Genomic DNA, 25,676 nt, shown 5'->3' with positions numbered 1-25,676 from the left:
CATAATGCACACTTTTTTTGTTGTGTTGTGTGCCTGTTGGTTAATAAAACTAGTAGTAAAAGTATCATCACTTTTGTTTTGAATGTGCAAACCATTCATGACCAGACCATGGCTGAATTCAGTGTGGTGATCAATGACTTCTGCCTCATCTTCGTAGTTAGCAGTAGTTGTTTGTGACTGTTACAACAGTGAGATAGTTTGCCTTCTTCATGAAAATGTGGAGTAACGCATTGATTCTTTGGACAGTAACTTTAATCAGACTACTTTGTAGAATAAAGTAACGCGTTAGACTATTAGTTACTTTAGAAAGCAACTTTTTTGAGTAACGCGTTAACGCGTTACCGGCAACACTGGTCACTAACCCGTGTGTATGTCCAGGTTATGGATGGATGTCCTCCTGTCCAGTTTGTGGAGTGCTTTTTGCGCAATTTGCTGTTCTCTTACAAAGATGAACGGAAAATTCCTAACTGGTGTTTGATCCATTTACAGTGCCAAAGACATGCACATCTACGCCTTTCTGTATCTTTCCGAGCCTGCTGATAACACACCTAAGCACATTGCCCACATCCCTATGAGAAGGTCAACTTGATATCATGTCAAAATTCCTGATGAAGAGAACAGTTCAAATACTATAGCTTATAGCAAGTTGTGCAAAAAGCATTGAAACAGCTTGACATATCCACACCTTGTAATTGCCTAAAAGTCACTTTTTCATTTTTTTCAGGAAATACAAACCATTTGCATCATGAGATGATTTAGGCAAAAAATATATATTTTTTATGCAAAAATAAAAATGACAGGCAATTATTTTAAGAAGGTGACACTACATTGTTTGGCCTAAGCAAGCAAAGAAGCTGGTGCGCTGAGTAGTCGACTTATGGCTGTTGACTAGAGCAAAAAAAAAAAAATGGTAGGACGAATACGTACAATATGAATTCACATGTATACCGGAACGTATGGTGTTCCACAGGATTCTATTCTGGAGCTTCTGCTGTTTTCATTTTATCTGCTGCCATGCGATGGTGGTTGTTTTTAAAGTGCTCTGTAAAACCCATTAGTCTCTTCCTGATCTTTCATCCCAAAGCCCAATATGTAAATTTGCGAGCAGATTTCATGTTAACTGACCATCTATATGCTTGTTTTTTGTAGTCTTTTCTGTGTAAAGTGCTGCATGAATAAGATGACTTGCAAGATAGCAGCACAAAAAAAGTTGAAAAATAAGGATTCATGTTGGTTACACTTCTATCAAATATGACCTCTTTTACAAAAAGGTAAAATGTACATTCAACACTACTGACTGGGTCAATCATGATTTTGAGTGAAACTTCAGAAATCCAAGCACCATTTCTTCACTACTCACTGAAAGATGAGATGCCTCCCTTCTACACACACAAACACACAAGATCCAAAATGCCATTTGGTTTTAATTATTTCCCACATGTTGGAATGTAGCACACGTTGCACACATCACTTCAGTCTTGTGCCTTTTCAAAGGGATGAAGTGATGTTTTCGGAAGTAAACAATGCAGAGTAACAAATACGTTTTATTGACAAAGCGGCCAGGTGTTCATAAAAAAAGGATAAAAGAAAAACATGATAATTCACCAAAAGTCTAAATAATTGTGTTTGTACTGTGAGGGATTTAGAGACGGGTTTTGGTAGAGCGTTAACGTCGTCCGCCTTCAGAACCTTCCGGAGCGTTCTCTGTCTCTCGACCTCCGCCTCTCACGGTCCCGTCGCCGGTCCTTAGAACGAGAGCGTCTGTCTCGAGAGCGCGAGCTGGAACGTTGGCTGTTGACAGAGAAAAAGCAAATCGTTTAATGACAAAGGGCAAAAACTAATTGAACCAACTGATCTGCATAGCGGCGCGAATGGGGTGCCCAAACCTTTTTCTACGCCGTCCGTACAGCTCTCGCCGAAGTTCCCTTGATATAGGTTTCAGGTGCATGAAGTTGCAGAAGCCGCCTCGGGTGCATTCTCTGGAAGACAGTTGGTGCGTTATGTCTGATCAAGCACGTCGTACTGTAATAGTGACGACGGGTCACACTTTGCGGACGTTTCGGAGTGTGTCGAGTACCGTAATCGCAGAAATATTTCTAAAGCACGACTCAAGACGTTCAGGTGTAGTGATGTTACAGAAGATCATCATCGTAGCCTGGATCCATTTGGTGAATCGCATTTCCTATGCAGGCTTCCCATTACCCAAAGTAATTTGTGAGCGGTCGCGAGGGGTGACAGAGTGCGTGTTAAATTTGACAATGACAGCATAACCTTGCTACATAGTGAAAATTGCAGAGTAATTGAGACATCTATTAAAAGGTTTCGAATTGCTGATAAACGCCAATCTGTTGAAATGAAGCACCCTGCTAAGGATGATAAAACAGGAAAGAGCAGCAGTCAAATCAACACACTTAATTGTGAAAATAAATTTTGAGGTGTAACTACTACACTGCTTCGGGAGTAGGGCGCACCGAACCCCCTGATACGGGCTGTTCGGTCCCTGTACGACCGTTGCCAGAGTTTGGTCTGCATTGCCGGTAAGTCGAATTCGTTTCCAGTGAGGGTTGGACTCCGCCAAGGTTGCCCTTTGTCACCGATTCGGTTCCTAACTTTTATGGACAGAATTTCTAGGCGCAGCCGAGGCATTGAGTGGGTCTGGTTTGGTGGCCTCAGCATTGCATCTCTGCTCTTTGCAGACGATGTAGTGCTGTTGGCTTCATCAAGCCGTGATCTCCAACTCTCACTGGAGCGGTTTGCAGCCGAGTGTGAAGCGGTTGGGATGAGGATCAGCACCCCCAAATCCGAGACCATGGTCCTTAGTCGGAAAAGGGTGGCGTGTCCTCTCCGGGTCGGGGATTAGATCCTGCCCCAAGTGGAGGAGTTTAAGTATCTTGGGGTCTTGTTCACGAGTGAGGGCAAGTATGGAGCGGGAGATCGACAGGCGGATCGGTGCAGCGTCTGCAGTGATGCGGACTCTGTATCGGTCCGTCGTGGTGAAGAAAGAGCTGAGCCAAAAGGCGAGGCTCTCGATTTACCGGTCGATTTACGTTTCAACCCTCACCTATGGTCACGAGCTGTGGGTTGTGACCGAAAGAATGAGATGCCGGATACAAGCGGCCGAAATGAGTTTCCTCCGCAGGGTGTCCGGGCTCTCCCTTAGAGATAGGGTGAGAAGCTCGGTCATCCGGGAGGGGCTCAGAGACGAGCCGCTGCTCCTCCGCGTTGAGAGGAGCCAGCTGAGGTGGCTCGGGCATCTGGTTCGGATGCCTCCTGGACGCCTCCCTGGGGAGGTGTTCCGGGCATGTCCCCCCGGCGGGAGGCCCCGGGACGACCCAGGACACGCTGGAGAGACTATGTATCTCGGCTGGCCTGGGAACGCCTTGGGACCCCGCCGGAGGAGCTGGTTGAAGTGGCTGGGGAGAGGGAGGTCTGGGTTTCCCTCCTAAAGCTGCTGCCCCCGCGACCCGACCTCGGATAAGCGGAAGAAGATTATTCTGTCCTCAATGTGTGTGCCCAACACAAATTGACAGATAGCGAACAGTCAAAGTGGAAAAAATGAAGAGGCTGGAGTAAGTTTTCGTTTTACTGTTGTCTTCAACATTTCTACTTTGTATTCTGTAAAACTGAAACGATATAAACATACAATACAGTGTTATGCCACTCAAATATACATGCATAAACAATAATAATAATGACGATACAAAGCTGTGGACAAACTGCAACATAACTGGTGCCGGCTACGCAAACAAAATATCAAATGCCCTTTATAAATGAAACCAACACCAAAGGAAAAAGATAAACTCACAGGCGATGCTCCTCTGTGGCACAAGCAACACAGGAAGTCGTGAAAATGTCGCCAGCACGCAAACCAGTGAGTGATCTGCACACGGCCCACTACCAACCAAGACGTCATATGATCACCCACCGGAACACGGCTGAAATCAACCGAAAAACAACCACGCGAAAACGCCTGCAGAGGGCGCCAAAGAGACACAAACTCGGCAGGTCCAACAGGTCATGACACTCCCTGCCTGGTATGATAAAATACCACTATCTGTAAACACAAACACAAAATGAAATAGCTAACTGTGTCACATGTCTTCCGCACTCTTCAGAAGAATCGTCTCGGAGACTGGCCTCAAGAAAGTCTTTGCTGACCCAGATCTCGTAACTTTGAGTTCGACCTTCCGGATTTTCCCATCCCGATCAGGGAACGTTTTTATGACGAGAGCCATCGGCCACTCATTTCGCTTCACCTGGCTGTCTTTCAGCAGGACCAAGTCGCCTTCATTCAAATTAGGATGAATGTCCTGCCACTTGCCACGGCTTTGAAGTGTTGGCAGGTATTCGCGTCTCCATCTATTCCAAAAGATGTTGGCCAGGTGTTGTACCTGTCTCCATTGCTGGCGATGGAGGTCTTTGCTGTCGAAGGTTCTTGGAGGAGGAGGATAAGTACACACCTTCTGTGTCAGGAGTGAAGCAGGTGTCAGAAGAAAAGGTGAGTCCGGGTCCGAAGAGATTGGCACAAGCGGTCTGGCATTAATGATCGCCACAATCTCTGCCATCAAGGTTAACAGCACCTCATGCGAGAGGCGTGAAAGGCCAGTTTGCATAAGCATGGAATCCAGTATTCGTCGAGAGATGCCAATCATCCGTTCCCAAACTCCCCCCATGTGGGAGGAATGGGGAGGGTTGAAAACCCAAGTGCAGCCTTCATCAGCCAAGTACTTCCTGACATTGGGCTCTTCGGGATTTGTTACGAGCATTTGCAGTTCCTTGCAGGCGCCTGTAAAGTTGGTTCCGCAGTCGGAACGTATTTGTTTCGCAGGTCCACGCAGAGCGAAGAAACGGCGCAAGGCGTTAATGAAACTTGATGTATCCATTGCCTCGATCAACTCTATGTGCACGGCGCGTGTGCTCATGCATGTGAAAAGCACAGCCCATCTTTTGCTGTTAGCCTGACCGCCACGGGTCCGTCTTGTGACGACACTCCAAGGACCGAACACGTCGAGTCCGACGTAGGTGAAGGGTGGCTCGGAGCTCAGGCGATCAGGAGGCAGATCTGCCATCTTTTGCTTGACAGTTCTTCCACGAAGCTTGTTACATGTGATGCACTTGCGCAAGGCCCAGTTTATACATCTTCTGGCCCCAACAATCCAGAATCCTGCTGTACGGATAGAGCCTTCTGTAAAGATGCGGCCTTGGTGTCTGACCTTTTCGTGGTAATGCCTGATGAGTAGCATCGCAACGTGGCTGCGGCCTGGGATGACAAGAGGCAGCTTTTCTCTTGTGTCAAGTGCAGACTGGTTGAGCCTGCCACCAATTCTTAGAAGACCATCATCATCGACATAAGGATTCAGTTTCCTCAGTGAACTGTCTTTTGAAATGTTCTTTCTGGCAGCCAAGCAAGAGAATTCCTTTCTGTAGTTTTCTTCTTGCACACACTTGATGATAAGCATTTCTGCTTTGAACAACTCTTCTGCTGTATGAAGCTTCTTGCAATGATGCCAACCGCTACAATCTTGAAGTTGGGTTTTAGAGGCACCGCGTCTCGACTGAGTTATGTGTGTCAAGAATGTAATGGCTCGCACCAGTGACTTCCAGGATGAGAACCGCTCGAATCGATGAGAGCCCAGAGTAGCTGGAAGAACAGACAGTGTAGTAGCATGAGAACGCACCTCTGTATCCAGATCTGGAGTAACAAGGTGGTAAGGCTCCTCTTCTGAAGTAGACACGTCTTCAGGAAGGGACAGGAAATGAGGCCCGGTGAGCCAGGTCGTGTCAGCAAGCTCAGCTGCAGGTACAGATCGTGTGGCAACATCTGCTGGATTCTTGGTGGTGCAGATGTAGTGCCACTGCTCAGGTTTGGTGGATTTTCTGATTCGCTGTACTCTGTTGGCGACATAGACATAAAACCGTCTGGTCTGGTTGTATATGTATCCCAAAACAACTTTGCTGTCGGTATAAAACTGCATAGTATCTATACTGACATCCAATTCTCTCTCCACCAACTCCGCCATTTCCACTGCCAATACAGCTGCTCCCAGCTCCAATCTCGGGACTGTGTGGGCGGATGCAGGAGCTAGTTTAGCTTTTCCTAGGACAAAGCCAGTGTGACATTTTTCAGTGCTGCTGAACACCTTTAGGTAGGCTACAGCTGCTATGGCTTTAATTGAAGCATCTGAGAAGATGTGGAGTTCCTTCCTGTAGGCGGTGGTAAGAGTACTAGGAGTGTAAGCTCTTGGAATCTTTACGTTACTCAGACTTTGTAAGGAGCTTTCCCATACTTTCCATTCAGATTTCTTCTCGTCAGGAAGAGGACTGTCCCAGTCGAGCACGTCGCCACTGGTAAGTTCTCGCAGTAGGAATTTCCCTTGAATGATGACTGGCGCAGCAAGTCCAAGAGGGTCGAAAAGACTGTTTACAGTAGCTAGAATGCCTCTCCGTGTGAATGGTTTCTCTGCAGTTTCCACTCTGAATGTAAAGAGGTCAAGTTTGAGGTCCCAGCTAAGCCCGAGGCTGCGTTGGATGTGGTCTGAACTGTCATCAAAGTCTAAATTCTGGAGACTTTTTGCATGGTCACCTTGAGGAAAGGCTTCCAAGACTTCAGGGTTGTTTGATGCTATCTTATGGAGCCGCAGGTTGGAGATAGCTAGCATCTCTTGTGTCCTCTTAAGCAGGCTGATGGCCTCTGCAGCTGTTGGAAGGGACTTAAGGCCGTCGTCGACATAAAAGTCTCGGTCAACAAAGTGTTTAGCGTCCATGCCGTATTCACTTGCTCCCTGTTGTGCTGCATGACGAAGACCGTAGATGGCTACTGCTGGTGACGGACTGTTGCCGAATACGTGGACTTTCATTCTGTACTCGACGATTTCGTTGCAGGGATTGTTGTCTTTGAACCAGAAGAACCGAAGGAAGTCTCGATGGTCTTCCCTTACGATGAAACTGTGAAACATCTGCTCTATGTCCGCTATCACAGACACTTGCTCTCTTCGGAAACGCAGCAAGACTCCGAGCAGAGTATTGTTCAAATCTGGACCGGTTAGAAGCACATCGTTCAACGAGATGCCATGGTGTTGCGCACTGGAGTCAAAGACGACCCTGATTTGAGTTGGCTTACGTGGGTGGTATACACCAAAGATGGGTAGATACCATCGTTCGTCTACCTCTGACAAAGTGGGAGCCAGTTCTGCCTGATCACGATCAAAGATTTTTTGCATAAAGTCCAGGAAATGACTCTTCATTTCAGGTTTTTTTGCTCGGGTGCGTTGAAGGGAAGCAAGGCGACTCAGAGCCTGCTCTCGGTTGTCTGGGAGTCGTGGGCGTGGAAACCGGAATGGAAGTGGTGCTACCCAACTGTTGGTGTTGTCCATGAACATCTCTTTATTCATCAGCTCGAGGAACAACCTATCTTCAATGGAGAGGCCCACTTTATCGTCATCTTTGGTCTTTTCAAAGATTGAGTTGCCAAGACCGCCGTCATCAAATGTGTTGCAAAACATTTCTTTCACTTTAAGGTGCTTAGGACATGGGGACAGGAGAGACGGGCGCCCATTTTCAAGCACGTTGGTTCGGAAAGAGGTGACAGACTCTGGCTTGTGTGCTGATCCCAAACAGACATTGCCGATGACAACCCAGCCAAGGTCGAGCCTCTGAGCATAGGGGGCGTTAGGAGGACCGTTGCGATGCTCTCTGACCTTGTGCACCTGAAGGATGTCGCGTCCCAAAAGGAGTAATATTTGAGCATCTGGATCTAGGCATGGGATCTTGTGGGCTATGGACCTCAGATGAGCATGATGCTGTGCAGCTGCAGGTGTTGGGATCTCTGACCGATCATCGGGCATGTGATTACACTCGATGAGTGTGGGAAGCGCCACTTTTGTCATACCATCCAAGGACTCCACCATGAATCCTGTAGCTCGTCTTCCTGAGGTTTCAGTAGTACCTGCGCATGTGCGCAATGTGTATGGTGAGTCCATTCCTTCAATTTGGAAGAGGTTGAAGAATTCTGATCGCACTAATGACTTGTTACTTTGATCGTCTAAAATAACATAGACCTTAATAGCTTTGTCTTGGTGTGCCTTGGAGTAAACTCTCACCAGGCAGATTTTGGAACAAGACCTAGGTTCCTTCCCACTGTCGCACACTTCTGTGCATCTGGATGTGACATCTGACTGACTTGCTTCTCCATTGTTCTCCCCGCCGTGCTCAAACGAGGGGTTGCTGCTCTCCCAACGAGCAGGTCCTGGGTGTAGTGCAGCAATGTGGCTGTCGCTCTGACACTCGGTGCACTTCAAGACCGCTTCACATTTCTTTGCTAGGTGAGTTGTAGAGGAACAACACCTAAAGCAGATGCCGTTCTCCTTTAGAAAAGCCTTACGTTCTTCCAGCGGCTTGCTTCGAAAACCTCGACACCTTTTCAGCGGATGGGGTTTTCTATGAATAGGACACTGCTTATCAATGTCATTTGGCTTGCTGTTTGTGCTGTATGACTGTGAAGCTGAGTGTTGTGATGCAACTTCAGTCTTGTGAACAGATACATATTTTTCAAAGTTTCCTGCTTTTCCTTTCGCTTGATCAGGCCTATTTTGAACCGTGGTGGACTTATGGGAACTGCTGGATGGAGCTGCAGTGCTGGTTGGAAGAGTAAAACTGGGGTCGTTTCTTCTCTTTGCTTCATTGCATATGAAATCTGTGAAGAAAGCGAATGGAGGAAAGGATACATTATACTGTTCTTTGTATTGAGAACCCTGAGCTAACCACCTCTCTTGCAGATTGTATGGGAGTTTTTCAACAATGTGTTTAACTCCTCTGGAAGTGTCCAGGTATGAGAGACCAGGTAAGTAGCCTTCAGATTTTGCTGACTCTAACTCCCTTAGTAGGTCTCCAAGCTCCCTGAGCTTTAAAGCGTCCTTGAAATTGATCTTGGGAAAGTTCTCTAACCTCTCAAAAAGAGCCCTCTCGATGACTTCAGGGGAGCCATAACACTCCTCCAAGCGGTTCCATGCCATCTCCAAGCCTACAGCAGGGTTAACGACATGCACAGAACGAATTCTCATGATGTGCTCTGAAGATTGATTTCCTAGCCATTTTGTTAGAAGGTCAAGTTCTTCGCTGGCACTCAAGTTAAGCCCTCCTGTGGCATTCTGGAATGAGGACTTCCAAGCCCAGTAGTTCTCTGGGCGATCATTGAACTTGATGAGGCCTGAGTTCACAAGTTCACGACGCACTAGGTATCTTGTGATATCACTCATATCGGTCCTGTCGTCAATATGTGGCTGTAATGGAGCTCTGCTGTTGTTTGGCCGCGTGAAGGGAGAGCTAGCAGTGGGTTGTCGGTGATCTGCTGGCACTGGCCTTCTGGGTTGCTGTGCTCCGTTGTCGTCTGCCATGTAGCAATGGCGAACCACTGGCGTAGCCCTCTCTGGCTGCCTTGCCGTAGGAACACTAATCTTTGCCAATGTGGGAGAGGTGCTGCTTTCAATTATAGGGTTTTGCTCTTTTTCGTCTGCTTGTACATTTTGTTTGTTGGGTAACAACAAGGATGGTGAATATGGGTCAAGTTTTGGAGGCTCCTCATCACTGAGGTGTAATTTGGAATGTTGTTCAACATAGGCGCGGGTACGCTGCATGGTGGCATGAACAGAGTCGCAGCGAGTCCTGTTGTCCTCTCGAGCTTCCGCTTCTGCTGCTGCTTCGAAGACTTCAGCTTCTGCCAAAGCTGCAGCTATTTCTTTCTCATGTTGTAAAGTTGTCAGTTGTGCAGCTAGACGAGCCTCTGCTAATTTTAATTCTGCTTCTCGCTGGATGAAGGGAGCACTTGCACGTGCCGCTTCAACTTTAGCCCGGGCTCTGGCTGCTGCCCTGCTTGCTGAGGAGGAAGTTGAGGAGGTGGAGAAAGAATACTGGGATTTTGCTTTGGGAGAAGTGAGCTTTCCTGTTGAAAAATCATCTCCGATGGGTAATTGTTCCTGTCCAGCTTCACTTGCATGTGACATTGTTGATTGAGTTCCTCCAACAATGAATGTGAACAATTTTCTTTATAGCTTTGATCTTAAACAGTATTTCCCTTTCCTTGATGCTGTAGTGTCGTTGTGAAGCCGCCTTTTTACTATTCTGTCCTCAATGTGTGTGCCCAACACAAATTGACAGATAGCGAACAGTCAAAGTGGAAAAAATGAAGAGGCTGGAGTAAGTTTTCGTTTTACTGTTGTCTTCAACATTTCTACTTTGTATTCTGTAAAACTGAAACGATATAAACATACAATACAGTGTTATGCCACTCAAATATACATGCATAAACAATAATAATAATGACGATACAAAGCTGTGGACAAACTGCAACATAACTGGTGCCGGCTACGCAAACAAAATATCAAATGCCCTTTATAAATGAAACCAACACCAAAGGAAAAAGATAAACTCACAGGCGATGCTCCTCTGTGGCACAAGCAACACAGGAAGTCGTGAAAATGTCGCCAGCACGCAAACCAGTGAGTGATCTGCACACGGCCCACTACCAACCAAGACGTCATATGATCACCCACCGGAACACGGCTGAAATCAACCGAAAAACAACCACGCGAAAACGCCTGCAGAGGGCGCCAAAGAGACACAAACTCGGCAGGTCCAACAGGTCATGACAAAGATGGATGGACGGATGAACTACTACACCATTTCTTTTTTTTAACTCTTCTCCCTCCTTCCATTCGCTAAAAGGCATCACAAATCCCGTTGACTAACAATGTAAGGAAGTTTGTCTACGTAAGGAAGTACATTTTATTTTTACAGCACTTCTAAAATAGAGGTCTCAAAAGTGTGACGATGCATTAGGGCCACATATAAATATATATTATATTAGAGGGCGGGGGCAATATTCTGAGAAAAAAAACAACAAAACTTGTCAATTTGCAACTTTATAAACTAAAACTCAGAAACTTACGAGAAATACACGTAGCATACTACTTGAATGTTTGCGCCAATACTTTTCAGTCGAGTTTTCAAATATGGAGAGAGCAGAGATGAACCATGATGATGTTATGCATTCATATTTTGAAGCATTGGTTACTGCCAACGAAAAAGACGCCTTGCTTTGCGAAGGGACATACCCTGAGAATCAAACATTTAAGTTAATTTGTTCAAATGGTACATTTACTTGCACATTTGTGTTTCCAGAATTATTACACATTCATACATTTTGGTATTTTTTGTGTGCAAGTAGCCAAGTTGATATGTCGCATGAATGCATTCACTTGCATCGACCTAAATTATGCTAGCTTCTGATTGGTTAGTGTTCGGCAGTTGATAGGGGAAAAGGAAGTGTTGTCGCTCTAGCCCACGGTGTATGACTAGTAAAGTTTAAATTCAGAAGAATTCAGTCTCCATCCTGCCTTCTCATTTCATAAACAGTGTCCCATTAGCCACCAACAAATCCTCACAAAATCCTCACTTTCTAAAGTGGCAAATTTGCAAGTTTTTACCTTGGAATGTTATCTTCACCCCCCCCCACCCGCCTCTCTAAAAAAAGGAATAATAAAAAATTCTATTTATATATATATATATATATATATATATATATATATATATATATATATATATATATATATATATATTAGGGGTGTGAATTGCCTAGTACCTGACGATTCGATTCGTATCACGATTCACAGGTCACGATTCGATACCGATTAATCCCGATACGAATTTATAAGTCGATTGTTGCGATTTTTTTTCATTCAAATTTAGAAAATACTAATCAGTAAGCTTGTAGAGTGTAAGATTTATATGAAAATGTATTATTTATTTATCTTCTAAAGGTTGTAATCTGTTTCATGTTTGAACAGCATTAAAATAAAATATTAAGGCTTAATGTTCCGTTCATATAACATTCTTCCATGCTCAAGGTGTGAATCCTAACCCGAAGTCAGACGTTTTGTTGAATATTTTTCCATTAAAAATGGAAGTTTAAAAATCGATTCACACACACACACACACACAAAAAAAAAAAAAAGGCAATGATGATAAGACGTTGAATCGGTAAGACTACCGAATGAACAATTCTGAGCTCTTAAAAAAAAATAAAAAATAAAAAATAAATTAAAAAAAATCGATTTTTTTTTTTGAATCGATTCGAGAATCGCGCGATGTAGTATCGTGATATATTGCCGAATCGATTTTTTTTAACACCCATAATATATATATATATATATATATATATATATATATATATATATATATATATATATATAAGGGGTGTTAAAAAAAAATCGATTCGGCGATATATCGCGATACTCCATCGCGCGATTCTCGAATCGATTCAATAATCGGCAGAATCGATTTTTTTTTTTTTTTTTTTTTTTTTTAGGATTCACACCTTGAGCATGGAAGAATGTTATATGAACGGAACATTAAGCCTTAATATTTTATTTTAATGCTGTTCAAACATGAAACAGATTACAACCTCTATAAGACTGAAATTTCAGATAAATAATACATTTTCATATAAATCTTACACTCTACAAGCTTACTGATTAGTATTTTCTAAATTTGAATGAAAAAAAATCGCAACAATCGACTTATAAATTCGTATCGGGATTAATCGGTATCGAATCGAATCGTGACCTGTGAATCGTGATACGAATCGAATCGTCAGGTACTAGGCAATTCACACCCCTAATATATATATATATATATATATATATATATATATATATATATATATATATATATATATATATATATATATATATATATATATAGGGGTGTGAATTGCCTAGTACCTGACGATTCGATCCGTATCACGATTCACAGGTGACTATTCAATTCCATACCGATTAATCCCGATATGAATTTACAAGTCGATTGTTACGATTTTTTTTACTCAATTTAGAAATTACCATTCAGTAAACTTGTAGATGTACACTGTATGATTTGTATGAAAATGTATTTATTGATATCAAACTTAAGTGTTATAACTGTGAGCCACTGTATTTAACAAACAGGTTGTAACCTTTTTCATGAAAAGCATTGAAATAAAATATTAAGGCTTAATGTTCCATTAATCTAACATTCTTCCATGTTTAGGGTGTGAAAGTTAGACGTTTTGTTGAATATTTTTTCATCAAAAATGGATGTTAAAAAATCGATTCGGCTGCCTATTGAATCGATTCGAGAATTGCTTGCTGTAGTATTGCGATATATTGCCGAATAGATTTTTTTAACACCCCTAATATATATATATATATATATATATATATATATATATATATATATATATATATATTAGTGATGGCAAAATGAAGCCCCGTAAAGCAGTGAAGCCCTGCATTGAAAAGCTTCACACACACGTAGGGGCTTCAAGATGATTCATTTCCTCGACTACGCCATCATGTGGACAGAAAAATGTATAACATGCTTGGTGCATGCAATAAAATGGTGGTGTGTAAATCATCCTCTAAATACAAAAGAATATATATTTGAAGAGTGTTTTAACATGAATTGTTCTGTGTTACTTTGTCTATGTTTGTGCTTATGCAACAAGTGAAAATGTGAAAAAATGAGGTAAAATAAAGTGCTTCTTCATTTTTATTTAAAAACAATATTTTTTCCAAAGTTTTTGGACTCAGGCGGTTTCTTTTTGTGCATAGAATTTCACCTGCTTTTGAAAAAACTCTTTCACATGGTACTGATGAAGCAGGGGTGCATAGATATGAGACAGCAAGTTTGTATAAACTTGGAAGCGCATATTTCTGTGATTCCCAGTACTGAAGGGGATTTTCAACTCTGGGGATATTTTCTTCTCTTTCTTGCTGGTTCCTTGAACTCCATCGCAAAAAAAGAAGCTCGTCGTCGTCGGTCAAATCGAATGCAAAATGCAAAGAAGTACCGCAGTAAGGGACCCGAAAACACAAAAAGTGAAGGGGAATCCATAGCGTTTCTTTGCCGCTTTTATTTCGAACTACACTCAAACCTAGCGAATCATTTCCTGAATCAGTCACGTGGTACACCCGCTTCGCGGGGCTTCAAACGTCATCACGTACGTCATCGACACACGCATTGAATCGCCGTTCATGAACCACTCATCTACATTACTCGGCACACGCTTCAGGGATTCGACCCGAGAAGCACATCACTAATATATATATATATATATATATATATATGCGTGGTCCTAATACGCCGTCATACCAAAATGCTTCACATGGTTATTGTATGTATGTGACTCTAATGCCTGTATTAACAGGTAATAATATAATAATAATAATAATAATAATAATAGCAGCAGCAGCATAGAAAAAGTAGCTCTCCTCTCAAGTGGAAGTGCCTTCCAATTTAGGAACAAAGAACTGCAAGGCTCTAGCATATTTTAATCTCATGTGAGGGGCAGTACGTAAAAGGCAGTCAGCAGACCACAGTTGCCGAGCAGGACAATGAAAAGACACGAGTTTGGAGGAAACTGACACTTACGGGCTCCGAAAGTTTCTATTAAAATTTAGTACTGGAGGCTAAAATGAACGGATAGTCATTGCAAGGATGACAAAAAGTTTATTTTAAAAACGCACACACACACACACCAACTCTGCTTCTCTACTAAGCACCGTGCAAGAATTTGTGTTAAGATTTACACATTTCAAGCACCGTTCAAGACTATAAGATCGAGGCTTTGAAATTGTTAGTTCGAGCCCAGAGATGATTAATTAATTAACATTTTTTAAGTCGTTTACAGTATATAGTTAACCTTGCTCTTGCAAGATGAATTCTTGCAGTATTTGAGTTGACAAACTCCGGAGAATACATCTTGTACCACCCCCGCTGATAAACGCCATTCCCGAACCACTGGTGGTCTTCGGACCAATGACAGATTGTGTTTGGGGGCAGGATATGCAATCGTGACGAAACCAGGTAGCCAACGCCGGAGCTAACAAACAAACCTAACAGACGAATAGACGCTACAATTAATTCTGTTCTTGCAGAATTACTCACCGTTTCCTTGTTGAATGTTGAACAGCGTTAGGCGCTTCGTGCATTTCTAGCTAGTAGCTGGTGAGATGTTTGTGCTTTTCGACAAGAACGAACAGGAAATTTTCACCCGTTGCCATGACTGGTTAAAACAAACGTGTAGAATGGCATGTCGTCCAATCAGCTCGAATTATTGTACAGAATGTCCCGCCTTTTCCTGACCAAATTACTGTGGAGAGGTACCAGATTGATATGTAATGTGCATCTGGCCAGGTTAGTATATAGTCATTAAGAATTAAAATCGTGAGAATTTTCAACTCTGTTATTTGTTTTGTTTTTTTCCAACTGACATTTGTCATCATTTTTTAAATAAAGCTGTTGAGACATAGCCAACTGGAAAGCATCAGAGGTACTTTAAGAAATTTGGCCATCATTCTATCGGAAAAAAGAAACACTACATTCATGAGTATGTTATTTTTGTACTAGCATTTAAAGTGTAAGTCAATCTTAAACATTTCTTGACAATAAAATGTTGTATACGACCCTCACGAGTTTAAACATGACATTCTGATTAACATTACTTTTGTGGAATAGGAGTTATGAAGCAAAATCCAGCCATTTTTATCCATCTCAGGGGGTGGCCATCTTGCCACTTATTGTCGACTGAAGATGACATCACAGTTGCTCAGGGCTCAGACGACGACCAATCACAGCTCACCAGTTTTCTGAAGCTGAGCTGTGATGGGTTGTTGCCGGTGACCTGAGCAACATTGATGTCATCTTCTGTCAAGAGCAAGTGGTAAAATGGCCACTTCTTGGGACGGATAAAAACGGCTGGATTTTGCTTCATCACTCTTATGCCACAAATGGAATATTAATCAGCTTCAAAAAACAGGTGAGCTGTGATTGGTCATTGCCTAAGCCCTGAACAACTGTGATGTCATCTTCAGTCGACAGCAAGTGGCAAAATGGCCACATCCTAAAATGGATTAAAAACAGCTGGATTTTGCTGCTTAACTCATATTCCACGAACGCAATAATAACCAGAATACCATATTTTGCCTAGTGGGGCTACATAGAACATATTGTCAAAAAAATAAAATAAAATTAGGGTTGACTTCCTTTTTAAGTACAGCAATTCAAGTCACAGTTTGAGGCACAGGGTTGTCTGTCTGATTTACATGTATTGCCCACTTGATGGCACAAGAGAGCTTGTGTTTACCAACTGGAAAGAGATTATTCAATGCCTCACAAATCTTCATGAAGCCATCCCTTATGTACAGGGCACAGTGTATACACCAACTTAAAACTAGTCAGGTAACTTGACTACAACTTAAGTATGATATTAATAACTAAAATGCAAGATGAATTTGAACTCAAAATGTACCCGTTTTGACCGAAGTTGTGTCTGTTTCAAGAACTGATAGTGGTTACTCACCCCATTTCGTACTGGCGGCAGCAAGCTTCCCTGAAGTCAGTGACAGGCGAGAGCTCAGCATGGACGGGCTGGGCGTTGAACCAACGATTGTTCAAGTCCATCACAGCTTTTTCCGCGTCCTCTTCTCGGCGGAACTGCGGACAAAATTGGAGAAGGAAATAGGGGCTCTTGACATCCCGTAAGGAAAAGTGAACAATGCAGTACTTCACAAAGTACCTTGACGTAGACGTTGCCGACAAGATGGTCGCCCAGGTTGTCGCAAACGTTCATCTCTTCCACTTCTCCGTACTTCTCCTCCATCTCTGTGAAGACCTCCTGCATGAACAAGAGTTGACTAGGTTCCGGTTTCAAGCCACTTTTTCAAGGTTTTACCAAATTCCAGCAGTTGCAATTCTTGGGAAATGCCAGACCGTCAAGGGCACGCCGGCGTGCAATAAGATCAGGGGTCTGTGCCTGAGCACAGAGGACGACACGTTCACAAACGGGGTTGGGCGAATTTGCTGGCTGCGGGGAGTCACTCCCACGGCAATTTGAAAGCACGCACGGATTATTATTTTTTTTACTCACTCACTCACTCACTCACAAGAAGCTCCATGTTTTTATAGCAATAAAATACAATATTGTGTGGGCCTTGCAAAATCACACAAAATCCATGGGGGGGGGGGGGAGAAGGATAAGGACACAAAGTCACTCACCTCAAAGAACTCGTCATAGTGCTCCTGCATTTCCACATCACTGACAGCACCTGCAGTGACAATACAACATCATCATGAACATCAACTTGGAACATATTGCTCTTCCCGGACAAGGTTTGGCATTCTACCAGGCGACATGAAATAACAGCCTTGTGTGCTTTTTTTTTATGTTTGAAAAACCAACAACTTGGCTTGGCTGTCTTCTTCCTGGCAGGACAATGTTTTTGATATGTGTAGATCATCACGGTCAAGTTTGTGACGCACACACTACAAACCCAATCTGGGGTCAGCGACCCGTTTCTGTCGATCGGGCATTGTATGCTTTATGTCAGATGAGCGCGAAGACAACAGGAGAGCTACGCCTTCCTACGTAGAACATGAAAGTTTGGTCAAAGTTCCAGTCATGGTTAATCAAAGGAGAGTTGAATCAAGGGCCAGTCATGCGCCGCTAAACCCGAGGAATCGGACCCTCCTTGGATATGAAATTAGTTCAATGTCAACAAAATGAAAGTCTCAAGATATTTTGTACACCCACATTGGCCCCACACTGGCACTAGTTTTTAGACGTGGCTTCTGAATCTTGAATCTCCCCTAAGTGATACAGAAACTTTGCAACCTAAGTGCAGTCAGTGATAGAGGGTCCTCGGGACGAAGAAGAACTTGACAGTGCAAACTAAAAGCAGAATTGGGCACTGTTTTCAAGTTTATGAAGGTAAATGTTCAAGTGGGAAATTGTCTGAAATACAAAATGTACAGTTATGTACTCCCCCCCCCAAAAAAAGAAGAGAAATGTGGTGCTGGGTAAGGAAAACGTGCTATTAGAATATGCAGGAATTGTATCTTAGCTTAGTTTCCTGTCCTGATACAAGCTTAGCGACACTAAAGCTCCTCGTGACTGAGCGCAGAAAAAAACAGCAGAGATGCCAATTTTTTTTTTTCTGTGTCAAGGTCAGGCTTCTAATCAGACTGCTGACAAAGATAAACATTTGACCAACTCAACCTTTCTAGAGCACTTAAAAAAAAAAGCTACAAGGGGGAAAAAAAGTGCTGCACATACATAAAAATCTTAATTATTATTGAGCAAATCAATAAGTTTCTGCAGTTTTAAAGCAAATTACACTCTGTTGTTTTGTTTTGAATTATTATTATTTGTGCTTCGTGACACTCAGGAAAGTGTCAGCGGTGAGTGTTTCTAATGTGGGGGACGTGAAGTTCCATGAGCCAAAAGTCTTAACATCACATGCCTAGTTTACTGTTTAACAAGCTAGCCTGTGAGTGGTGTACTTTTCCCCACCACATTTGTTCTGGGCGTTGCTCCAACCGAAGGCGCAAGACACGACGTGTTGATGTTTATGTTCTCGTGTGTTGTGTAGCAGGCAGCTGCGAGCGACACCACACGCGTGGCTTTGGCACAATAATAAATCACAGGAAGTGCGTGTGTGTGTGCGTGCGTGTGCTTGGGTACTTACAGCGCGACGCGTCGGCCGTTTGTGCGCTATTCTGAGGGTTCCGGTAGATGTTTTGTATCAAAATGGTCTGCAGAAAAAATGATCAATTAAAAAGAAATCAAATCAGTACGGGCTGATAACATTTGTTGCAACTGTTTACAAACATCATCCTCACCTGGCTGAAGGTGGGTTTGTTGTGCAATCTCGAGCAGCGGTCTCCATGTCTGCAAGCTCCAATTTTAAAATAGAAGGAACAGTTGACCCTGGGAGGAGTGAAGGATTAAAATTAACATACGTTCTACATACAAATGAGCTTTCAAATCGGTCACTTGATGTTCAACAGCTAGTAGAGATTTCAGACATTTATTAGCAGGTTGTGGCAAAAGTCATTTAACACCTCCTTACGTGCTCTATAAATAAAGTTGAGTTTTTGATATTTCATTTCAGATATTCTGATATGAGACCACTGTCATCTTAATGCTTTGGAGCCTCAAAACTTGAAGTTGTTGGCAAAACAAAATTTTAACTTCGTGGGAAAAAAACAACAACAACAAAACACAGAAGGGGGTGATGCAGGCAGGAATCACGCCCAGTGGAAGACGGTTGACCAAAAAGAGCCGTCGGCCACGGCAATATAGTGCTCCCAGGAGAGTGCCGGTCACGGCAAAAGATCCACAGCCATCAATTTATGTTCACAACGCCATGAACTGCATAAACAATAAAATGACTCAAGACAACATACAACCATGTTGAATAAAATATCTGAGGCAGTGCTGCAAATGATAAATGTTAATACTTTTGTTCTTGCATTTTTCATCTTAGCATTATTATCAAAACGATTGCATTTTCACAAAATAACTACCAACCACTTTGTTTAAGCATGTAATGTGTGGCTATATCATCATACAAGTACCATGAAAGTAACGACTGTAATTAGGTGGTTGTGAGGAGTGTTTAAAATGTAAAGCTTCTGCAACTCGCCTGGGGTGAATTCAAACGAAATGCCGCCAATTTGGGGAACAACTTCATTTACGATTAAAAACAATGCTGCACGTAAAGCAGAAATAACAACATGTGCTCTCATAAGTAATTTTAAAACCAGGCAGTTTAGCGCCTTGCTGCTGCAGATTTGCGAACGTGATTTCCTGTTTCATTCATTGAGTTAGCTCAGATCAGCTCGTTAGCTCCACTTGCTAATTATAAGCAAAACTACCCCAATTCACTGCAAGCAAGCGCTATCAAGTGAACAGCGGTTCAAGCTTACAAAGTGCACTGGTGCTTGCTGAGTCAATCCTCTTTCTCGCTTCATTAAAACAAAGAGACAAGAAAACTTACTTGTCTTTCTCTGTGCCGAAAATGGACGCCAGATACTCCGCCATTTTCGGCTTGTCGGGGGCGTAGGGAATACGTCATTACGTACAGGAAGTACGTCATTACGTAAATAGTAGCGCTCGACGAACGTTTCATAATGAGTATTTATTTATTTATTTATTTATTTATTTATTTATTTATTTATTTATTTATTTATTCATTTATTTATTCATCCATTCATTCATTCATTTATTCATTCATTCAGGAATATTAGTTGAGTAAAGTGTGGCTTGTTCCTTTTACGTTCTTCATGACAGAAAAAGTCAGTCGAGTTATATATAAAAATATTACCCAAGTAACATATTTCACGTTTTGTAAACACAATGCCTGGCAAGTGTTGTTTTTATAAAGAACATTTTACGTTCATAAATTTCTAAATTCGAGATCTTTATTCAATTTATTTTTGATTGAGATCAACATATTTTGGTCTCTTAAATGGATAACAAATAAGAAAATTCAAGTAATAATTGATATTCATACAGAAATATATATATATATATATATATATATATATATGTGTGTGTGTGTGTGTGTGTGTGTGTGTGTATGTATATATATATATATATATATATATATATATATATATATATATATATATATATATATATATATATATTTCTGTATGAATATCAATTATTAATTGAATTTTCTTATGTGTTATCCATTTAAGAGACCATATATATATATATATATATATATATATATATATATATATATATATATATATATATATATATATATATATATATATATATAACGCGTATATTTAGAATGTAATTTAAAAAAAAATGTATACCCCCCCCCCACCCCCACCCAAACCCGCGCGCGTCTTATTTCTTATGTGATTTACTTTTGTTTTAAGGTTGTATTATATTTTTTTGTAAACATGTAAGTTGGACTGCCTGATCTTTGAATGTGTGTTTGTTCAATAAACGTTCTTCAAAAGAAAAGACAGAAAGAGAAAAAAAACGGACATTCTGCAATGGCACGTATAACCGCATCGAGGCGCTGTTATTCAAGAAATAAAATGCACAACACATTTGGATGTTTTCATGTGGTTGAAATAAATAATGCAGTATTACGTGTGTGATACAATAAGTCAGGTTGTTCATGAGAACGCAAACTTGAGCAGAGTAGCTGTCGTGTTTGAAGACTGCAGGTTTTGCAGAAGTCCACCCACCAAGTTTAATTTAGGCTACTTCCACTTGTGATTTGCAACAGACAGAGGAAGTTGTACTTCTGTCTGTAACCAAACGATACGCTTGGAGACCGTCTCATTTTGAATTGGCTGCGAGACGAAGATGTGGAGTATCGTCTTCAAACATGAACCACTCTTTGAGTGTGCTATTTGCGGCCATCTCGGCAGTGCTGCATCTCACTTCAAGCTGTAAGTTGCTTCTTCAATAAGTATTGTATGTATAACCTCTCTTTCTAATAGATCCACGTTCGATGTATGATAGAGCCCTCACCTTTATACACTTGCACAGTGGTTAAGGGGTTATGAAAAAAATGTGATTGAGAGGCATCATGGTGGAGAAGTGATGAACACATCTGCCTTGAGCTCTGAATTTGTGGCGGTCCATATTTAAATTCTCTTTGCTCGGCAAATAAAGCAGAAATATTCCTGCTACTGTCTTATGGTGTTAATTGTAGTGTTTGTCATCCCCTCTCTCCAGACGGTGAAGACTGCCTGCAAATCATGGTGGGGGACACAACTGATTACAACGCTACACTGGGGGACAACTTGGAGATTAATTGCACATACCAGTATATTAATTGCACTAAACCGCCGTACAATGTCTCCTGGTATAAATATGAAAGGAACGATTTTGTGCCAGTAATTCGTGACGCTCACACTAACGTGATCGTGAAGAAGTTAAGCACAGTGGCAACTAAGTTCTTATTACGCTTCACCAATATACAAAAAAGCAATGCAGGGTTATATCGGTGTCAAAGTGGACTCACCCTAGGACAGAGCATCAAAGTGTCGGTGGATGGTATGTCTTTATGAATTATGGTTCATTTTTGGAGCCTATTCTAACAATACATACTAACTTTGGTTCTACAGATAACATCTCCTATAGGAATGAAACCGGTAAGAATGTTTTCTTGACGTATTGTGAGGTGATTCATAAATATAATAATAAATTAATAAAGTGTATCTTTCTGTCTGCAGCTATAATGGAGGAAGGGCAATGGATGTATGTGTACTCTGCCGCAGGAACTATGGCTTTTGTCGTCATCGTGATATTTATTTCTGTCATTTCAATGCAACGGTGTAAAGGTGAGGTGTTCTCTACCAACTGTCTTTTTATAAAATATAATGTATTCATTAGGGTGGCACGGTGGATTGAGTGGTTAGCATGTCTGCCTCCCAGTACTTGAGGACGCAAGATCGAGTCCAGGCTCCGGCCTTCCTGGGTGGAGTTTGCATGTTCTCCCCGTGCCTGTGTGGGTCTTCTCCGGGTATTCCGGTCTCCGCCCACATTCCAAAGACATGCATGGCGGGTTAATTGGGCGCTCCGAATTGTCCTTAGGTGTGCTTGTGTGTGTGGATGGTCGTTCGTCTCTGTGTGCCCTGGATTGGCTGGCAATCAGTTCAGGGTGTACCCCGCCTATTGCCCGAAGCCAGCTGGGATAGGCTCCAGCACCCCTGCGACACTTGTGAGGAGTAAGCGGTTCAGAAAATGGATGGATGGACATCTGTTGAAAAAGTCAGGTTGATTTCCATTTGTGCAATTCTAGCACCCTCTGGTGGCTAGTTTTTTAGTGCAATTTAATTTTCGTTGGGACGTTTTGGCCCTTCTATGTTTAAAATCCACGCTAATTGTCAGATGAAGGGGAACGCAATACGCTTGTGAACAGAGTCAATATGTGGAGGAACTCAATGTGTGCATGCATATTAATAAATAAGCACCTCAATATCGTTATTAGAGATTGTAGGTGATTTATATGCATTGCTGCTATGTACAAAAGCACAATATTGTGCTTTTGGACTTTTTTTTTTTTTTTTTTTTTTGCAATATTGTGACCTTTTTTAAATATCGCCAATCTCCCCACAATATCGTAATAATATCATATCGTGATGTTTGGATATCATTACATCCCTAGTAAATAACATTTGCGATCCACTGTATTAGTCCATTCATTGATCAAACACTTGTGAGTTTTACCATTTGGCTCCCTAGAGAACAACAAATTGCGCAAAAAAAGTAGTGAAACGTGCATTCAAATGTTTATAAAAAGGCCAAATTAAGTTTACCTGTAAATTTTATAGTGCAAAATATTCCTTGAGAATCATATACACTATCTGTATTCATAAAGTAGTACACATTTGATCTAATAATACATATCCTTCACCTTCACGCAGGTCGTGCAAGGAGAGAGACACAAACTGAAAGCGAAGTGAGGCATCATACGTTTTGCATTCAACATAACTCTGAGAAATGTTTGTCAACAGTATGTACAAATGTTGTATATTGATGTTTGCAGCACTTCTCTTTGGTAAACCGACAAGCCGGTGCCAAACCTCTCGACACGCAAACCTCATCCAACAGCTGTATTTACAGCAAGATGAGTTTAGAGGAAGAAAGGCATCCAGAGAAAGAGGGAAGCTCCGTCATGTATGCCGCTCTCAACCACCAGCTGCTCCTCGGCGCTCCCGCTCGACCGAGGAGACCCAAAGACGAAAGTTCAGAGTACGCAGATATACGAGTATGACCCGGTGATGGAAGATCAACTTTCTCCCACGATCAAGCCAGGGAAATGACTTGTTTCAGCTGAGACTGAAACCCATCACATCCTCTCACATCCCAGACGTCAGTCTCGGTTTTGTGGGAATGAGATGCAACTTTCAGGGTTCATTGTTACAAAAAAAAAAAAAGAAGAAAAAAAAAAAAAAAAAGGTCCATCCAAAAAAAAAACGTTTATTAGTACGAGAAGAAGGTGAAGCAGGTTGCATAAATGATGTGGGCATGCATTGTGGGTATTATGCTTGCGGTTTGTCAATGTGCTCAAGTTTCTCACTGCAGCACCTGCAAAATCAAATGTGCACGAGTGTTGATAACTTCTGTTATCAGTCCCGTGATCATAAATGGGGACATTCAGAATTCATTCTTTAAGTTGATGCAAAACATGTAAACTAAAGAAATTCAACTAGTGCTATCACTATTGACTGTTTAGAATCAATTACTCTATTGATTTTTCAATTGATTAATCGACTAATCTGTTTCATTTTTAATTTTACATTAAAGTGTATTAGCGATTGGTGTTTATTACCATATTCATATAGTGATTTAAAAAAAAGGAGGATTGATGTTGTACTATGTTACCGGTTCAGTCATTGTTTTATAAAGTAAAAACAGTTGTTTGCAAATGTCTTATTGTGATTAAACACAGAAGATAATCAGTCCTTTGACGAAGGACGACAGAAATCAGTGAACAATCACTGTTGATATGCTGAAATCAGAGGATTTGCAAAATTTAAAAATGGCTCCAGACGATTGCTCGATTATTAAAATAGTTGTCGATGAATCGATTTTGACAACTCTAAATTCAATGAAACAATACCCCACTTGTCATGCACGAGTGTAGTAACAACAACCTTCAAATGTGATTTAAACCTCTGCAGACTCAACGCTTGTGAAAGATTCTTTCTCACACACACACAAAACCTGCAAGTCACGCAACGTCCCACAAGAATTATCTGGCGTCGACCTCACAAGGTCACTGGTCTGCCACCCTTTCCGTCCTTCACCACTAACCAAGCATTCCTCAAAGAGACACAACATTTCACGGCCCCTCCAGTTTTTCTCATACTTCGAGTCGCCACAAATACGTTGAATGCACTTTTAGAACACAAGACTATCGCAAGGGTTTGTTAACACTTGCCTACAAGGAAGGTGCAGAGCACAGGAAGGAAGTCTGCACTCTCAATATTTCTTTTGACAAGTAAGAAATAGCTCGACAATATAAAAATTGTATCCAAAAAAGGACACAACATCGCTCATGAGAATTGGGACGGTGAAGTGAATAATATACACTTCTAATTAGCAGTCAGCGTAAGCCCCAAATTTTCAGGCTTCTGCTTGAAAGTAGAACGTCAGGAAAAGACTACTAGAACATCTGAATTTGTTTATGTTTAATCAAATGTTTGCAGGTGTGTGTGTGCTGACCAAGGCTATTATAGTTGACGAAAACAAACAAAATAAAAATAAAAATATTATTGTTAATAGAAAAAAAGAAGAGTGTTTCCAGCATTGATTTGATGTTTTTATTTCCATATTAATTGTATAGTACAAACGTACGAAAGAAGGAAGGTCAAACAGTCATTTGAAAATTGTTGTTTACTTTAATATATATATATATATATATACAATCCACTCTGAAAACTAATTAAAATTAACTGAATTAAAAACAAAAAACGAAATAAAACCTCCATTTCAGATGAAAAATCCATCTCTTAGAACTCTGGCCTGATGTTGACTCCATTTTAACATGTGGTCCATCTTTGCTCAGATGGGGCATTGCTGATCTCTGTTTCATTTGAGTCTTGGCCCACTATTTCAAAAATGTCAATCCAGATTTTCCAAATCTGTTACTTCAAAACTTTTCTGGATTGGATCAGAATAATCCTGATCCTCCTAGATTGAAATTTACAAATCCACCCCGCCCCCATCTGCCATTTGGATTAAAGGATTACATTTCTAAATCTGAATTTTCAAGATTAAATGTGGTTTGAAATACCCTATTTTGGATCAGATCTGAATC

At 41.5% G+C, this 25,676-nt stretch overlaps 3 protein-coding genes across 5 annotated transcripts in view; 1 reads left to right on the top strand and 2 right to left on the bottom strand.

Moving 5' to 3' along the window:
- Positions 1–1,406: 1,406 nt before the first annotated feature.
- LOC144014156 (splicing factor U2AF 35 kDa subunit-like) lies at positions 1,407–19,989 on the bottom strand. 2 transcript variants are annotated; one of them, XM_077513735.1, is made up of 8 exons: positions 19,872–19,989; positions 18,712–18,799; positions 18,558–18,624; positions 17,089–17,138; positions 16,610–16,708; positions 16,394–16,527; positions 1,887–1,979; positions 1,407–1,791 (listed from the first exon to the last, which is right to left on the bottom strand). In XM_077513735.1, the coding sequence occupies exons 1-8, from the start codon at positions 19,913–19,915 to the stop codon at positions 1,683–1,685; spliced, it is 684 nt and encodes a 227-aa protein (XP_077369861.1). In that variant the 5' UTR covers positions 19,916–19,989; the 3' UTR covers positions 1,407–1,682. The 2 variants fall into 2 exon arrangements, with proteins under 2 accessions (XP_077369861.1, XP_077369862.1); XM_077513736.1 differs by having other exon boundaries at positions 19,801–19,908.
- Positions 3,571–11,486, bottom strand: LOC144014155 (uncharacterized). Its single transcript, XM_077513734.1, has 2 exons — positions 10,428–11,486; positions 3,571–10,245 (listed from the first exon to the last, which is right to left on the bottom strand). The coding sequence occupies exon 2, from the start codon at positions 9,996–9,998 to the stop codon at positions 4,092–4,094; it is 5,907 nt and encodes a 1,968-aa protein (XP_077369860.1). The 5' UTR covers positions 9,999–10,245; positions 10,428–11,486; the 3' UTR covers positions 3,571–4,091.
- Positions 19,990–21,026: 1,037 nt separating the features above from the next.
- The window catches only part of btla (B and T lymphocyte associated), a 252,007-nt gene continuing 247,357 nt past the window's right edge, over positions 21,027–25,676 (top strand). Inside the window, exons 1-6 of one of the 2 annotated variants that reach the window (XR_013282404.1) lie at positions 21,027–21,294; positions 21,584–21,904; positions 21,976–22,002; positions 22,084–22,191; positions 23,278–23,312; positions 23,400–24,226. Coding sequence is in view for 1 of the 2 variants with exons in the window: in XM_077513732.1 (XP_077369858.1) it covers positions 21,231–21,294; positions 21,584–21,904; positions 21,976–22,002; positions 22,084–22,191; positions 23,278–23,312; positions 23,400–23,627 (783 nt within the window). In the remaining variant the exon portion in view is untranslated. Of the gene's footprint in view, positions 21,295–21,583; positions 21,905–21,975; positions 22,003–22,083; positions 22,192–23,277; positions 23,313–23,399; positions 25,127–25,676 lie in introns of those variants that run through there. The other variant, XM_077513732.1, reaches the window with a different exon arrangement.

This window comes from Festucalex cinctus, chromosome 2 (assembly GCF_051991245.1).
Source record: "Festucalex cinctus isolate MCC-2025b chromosome 2, RoL_Fcin_1.0, whole genome shotgun sequence".
NCBI lineage: Eukaryota > Metazoa > Chordata > Actinopteri > Syngnathiformes > Syngnathidae > Festucalex > Festucalex cinctus.
This window is presented reverse-complemented; position numbering and strand designations above follow the sequence as displayed.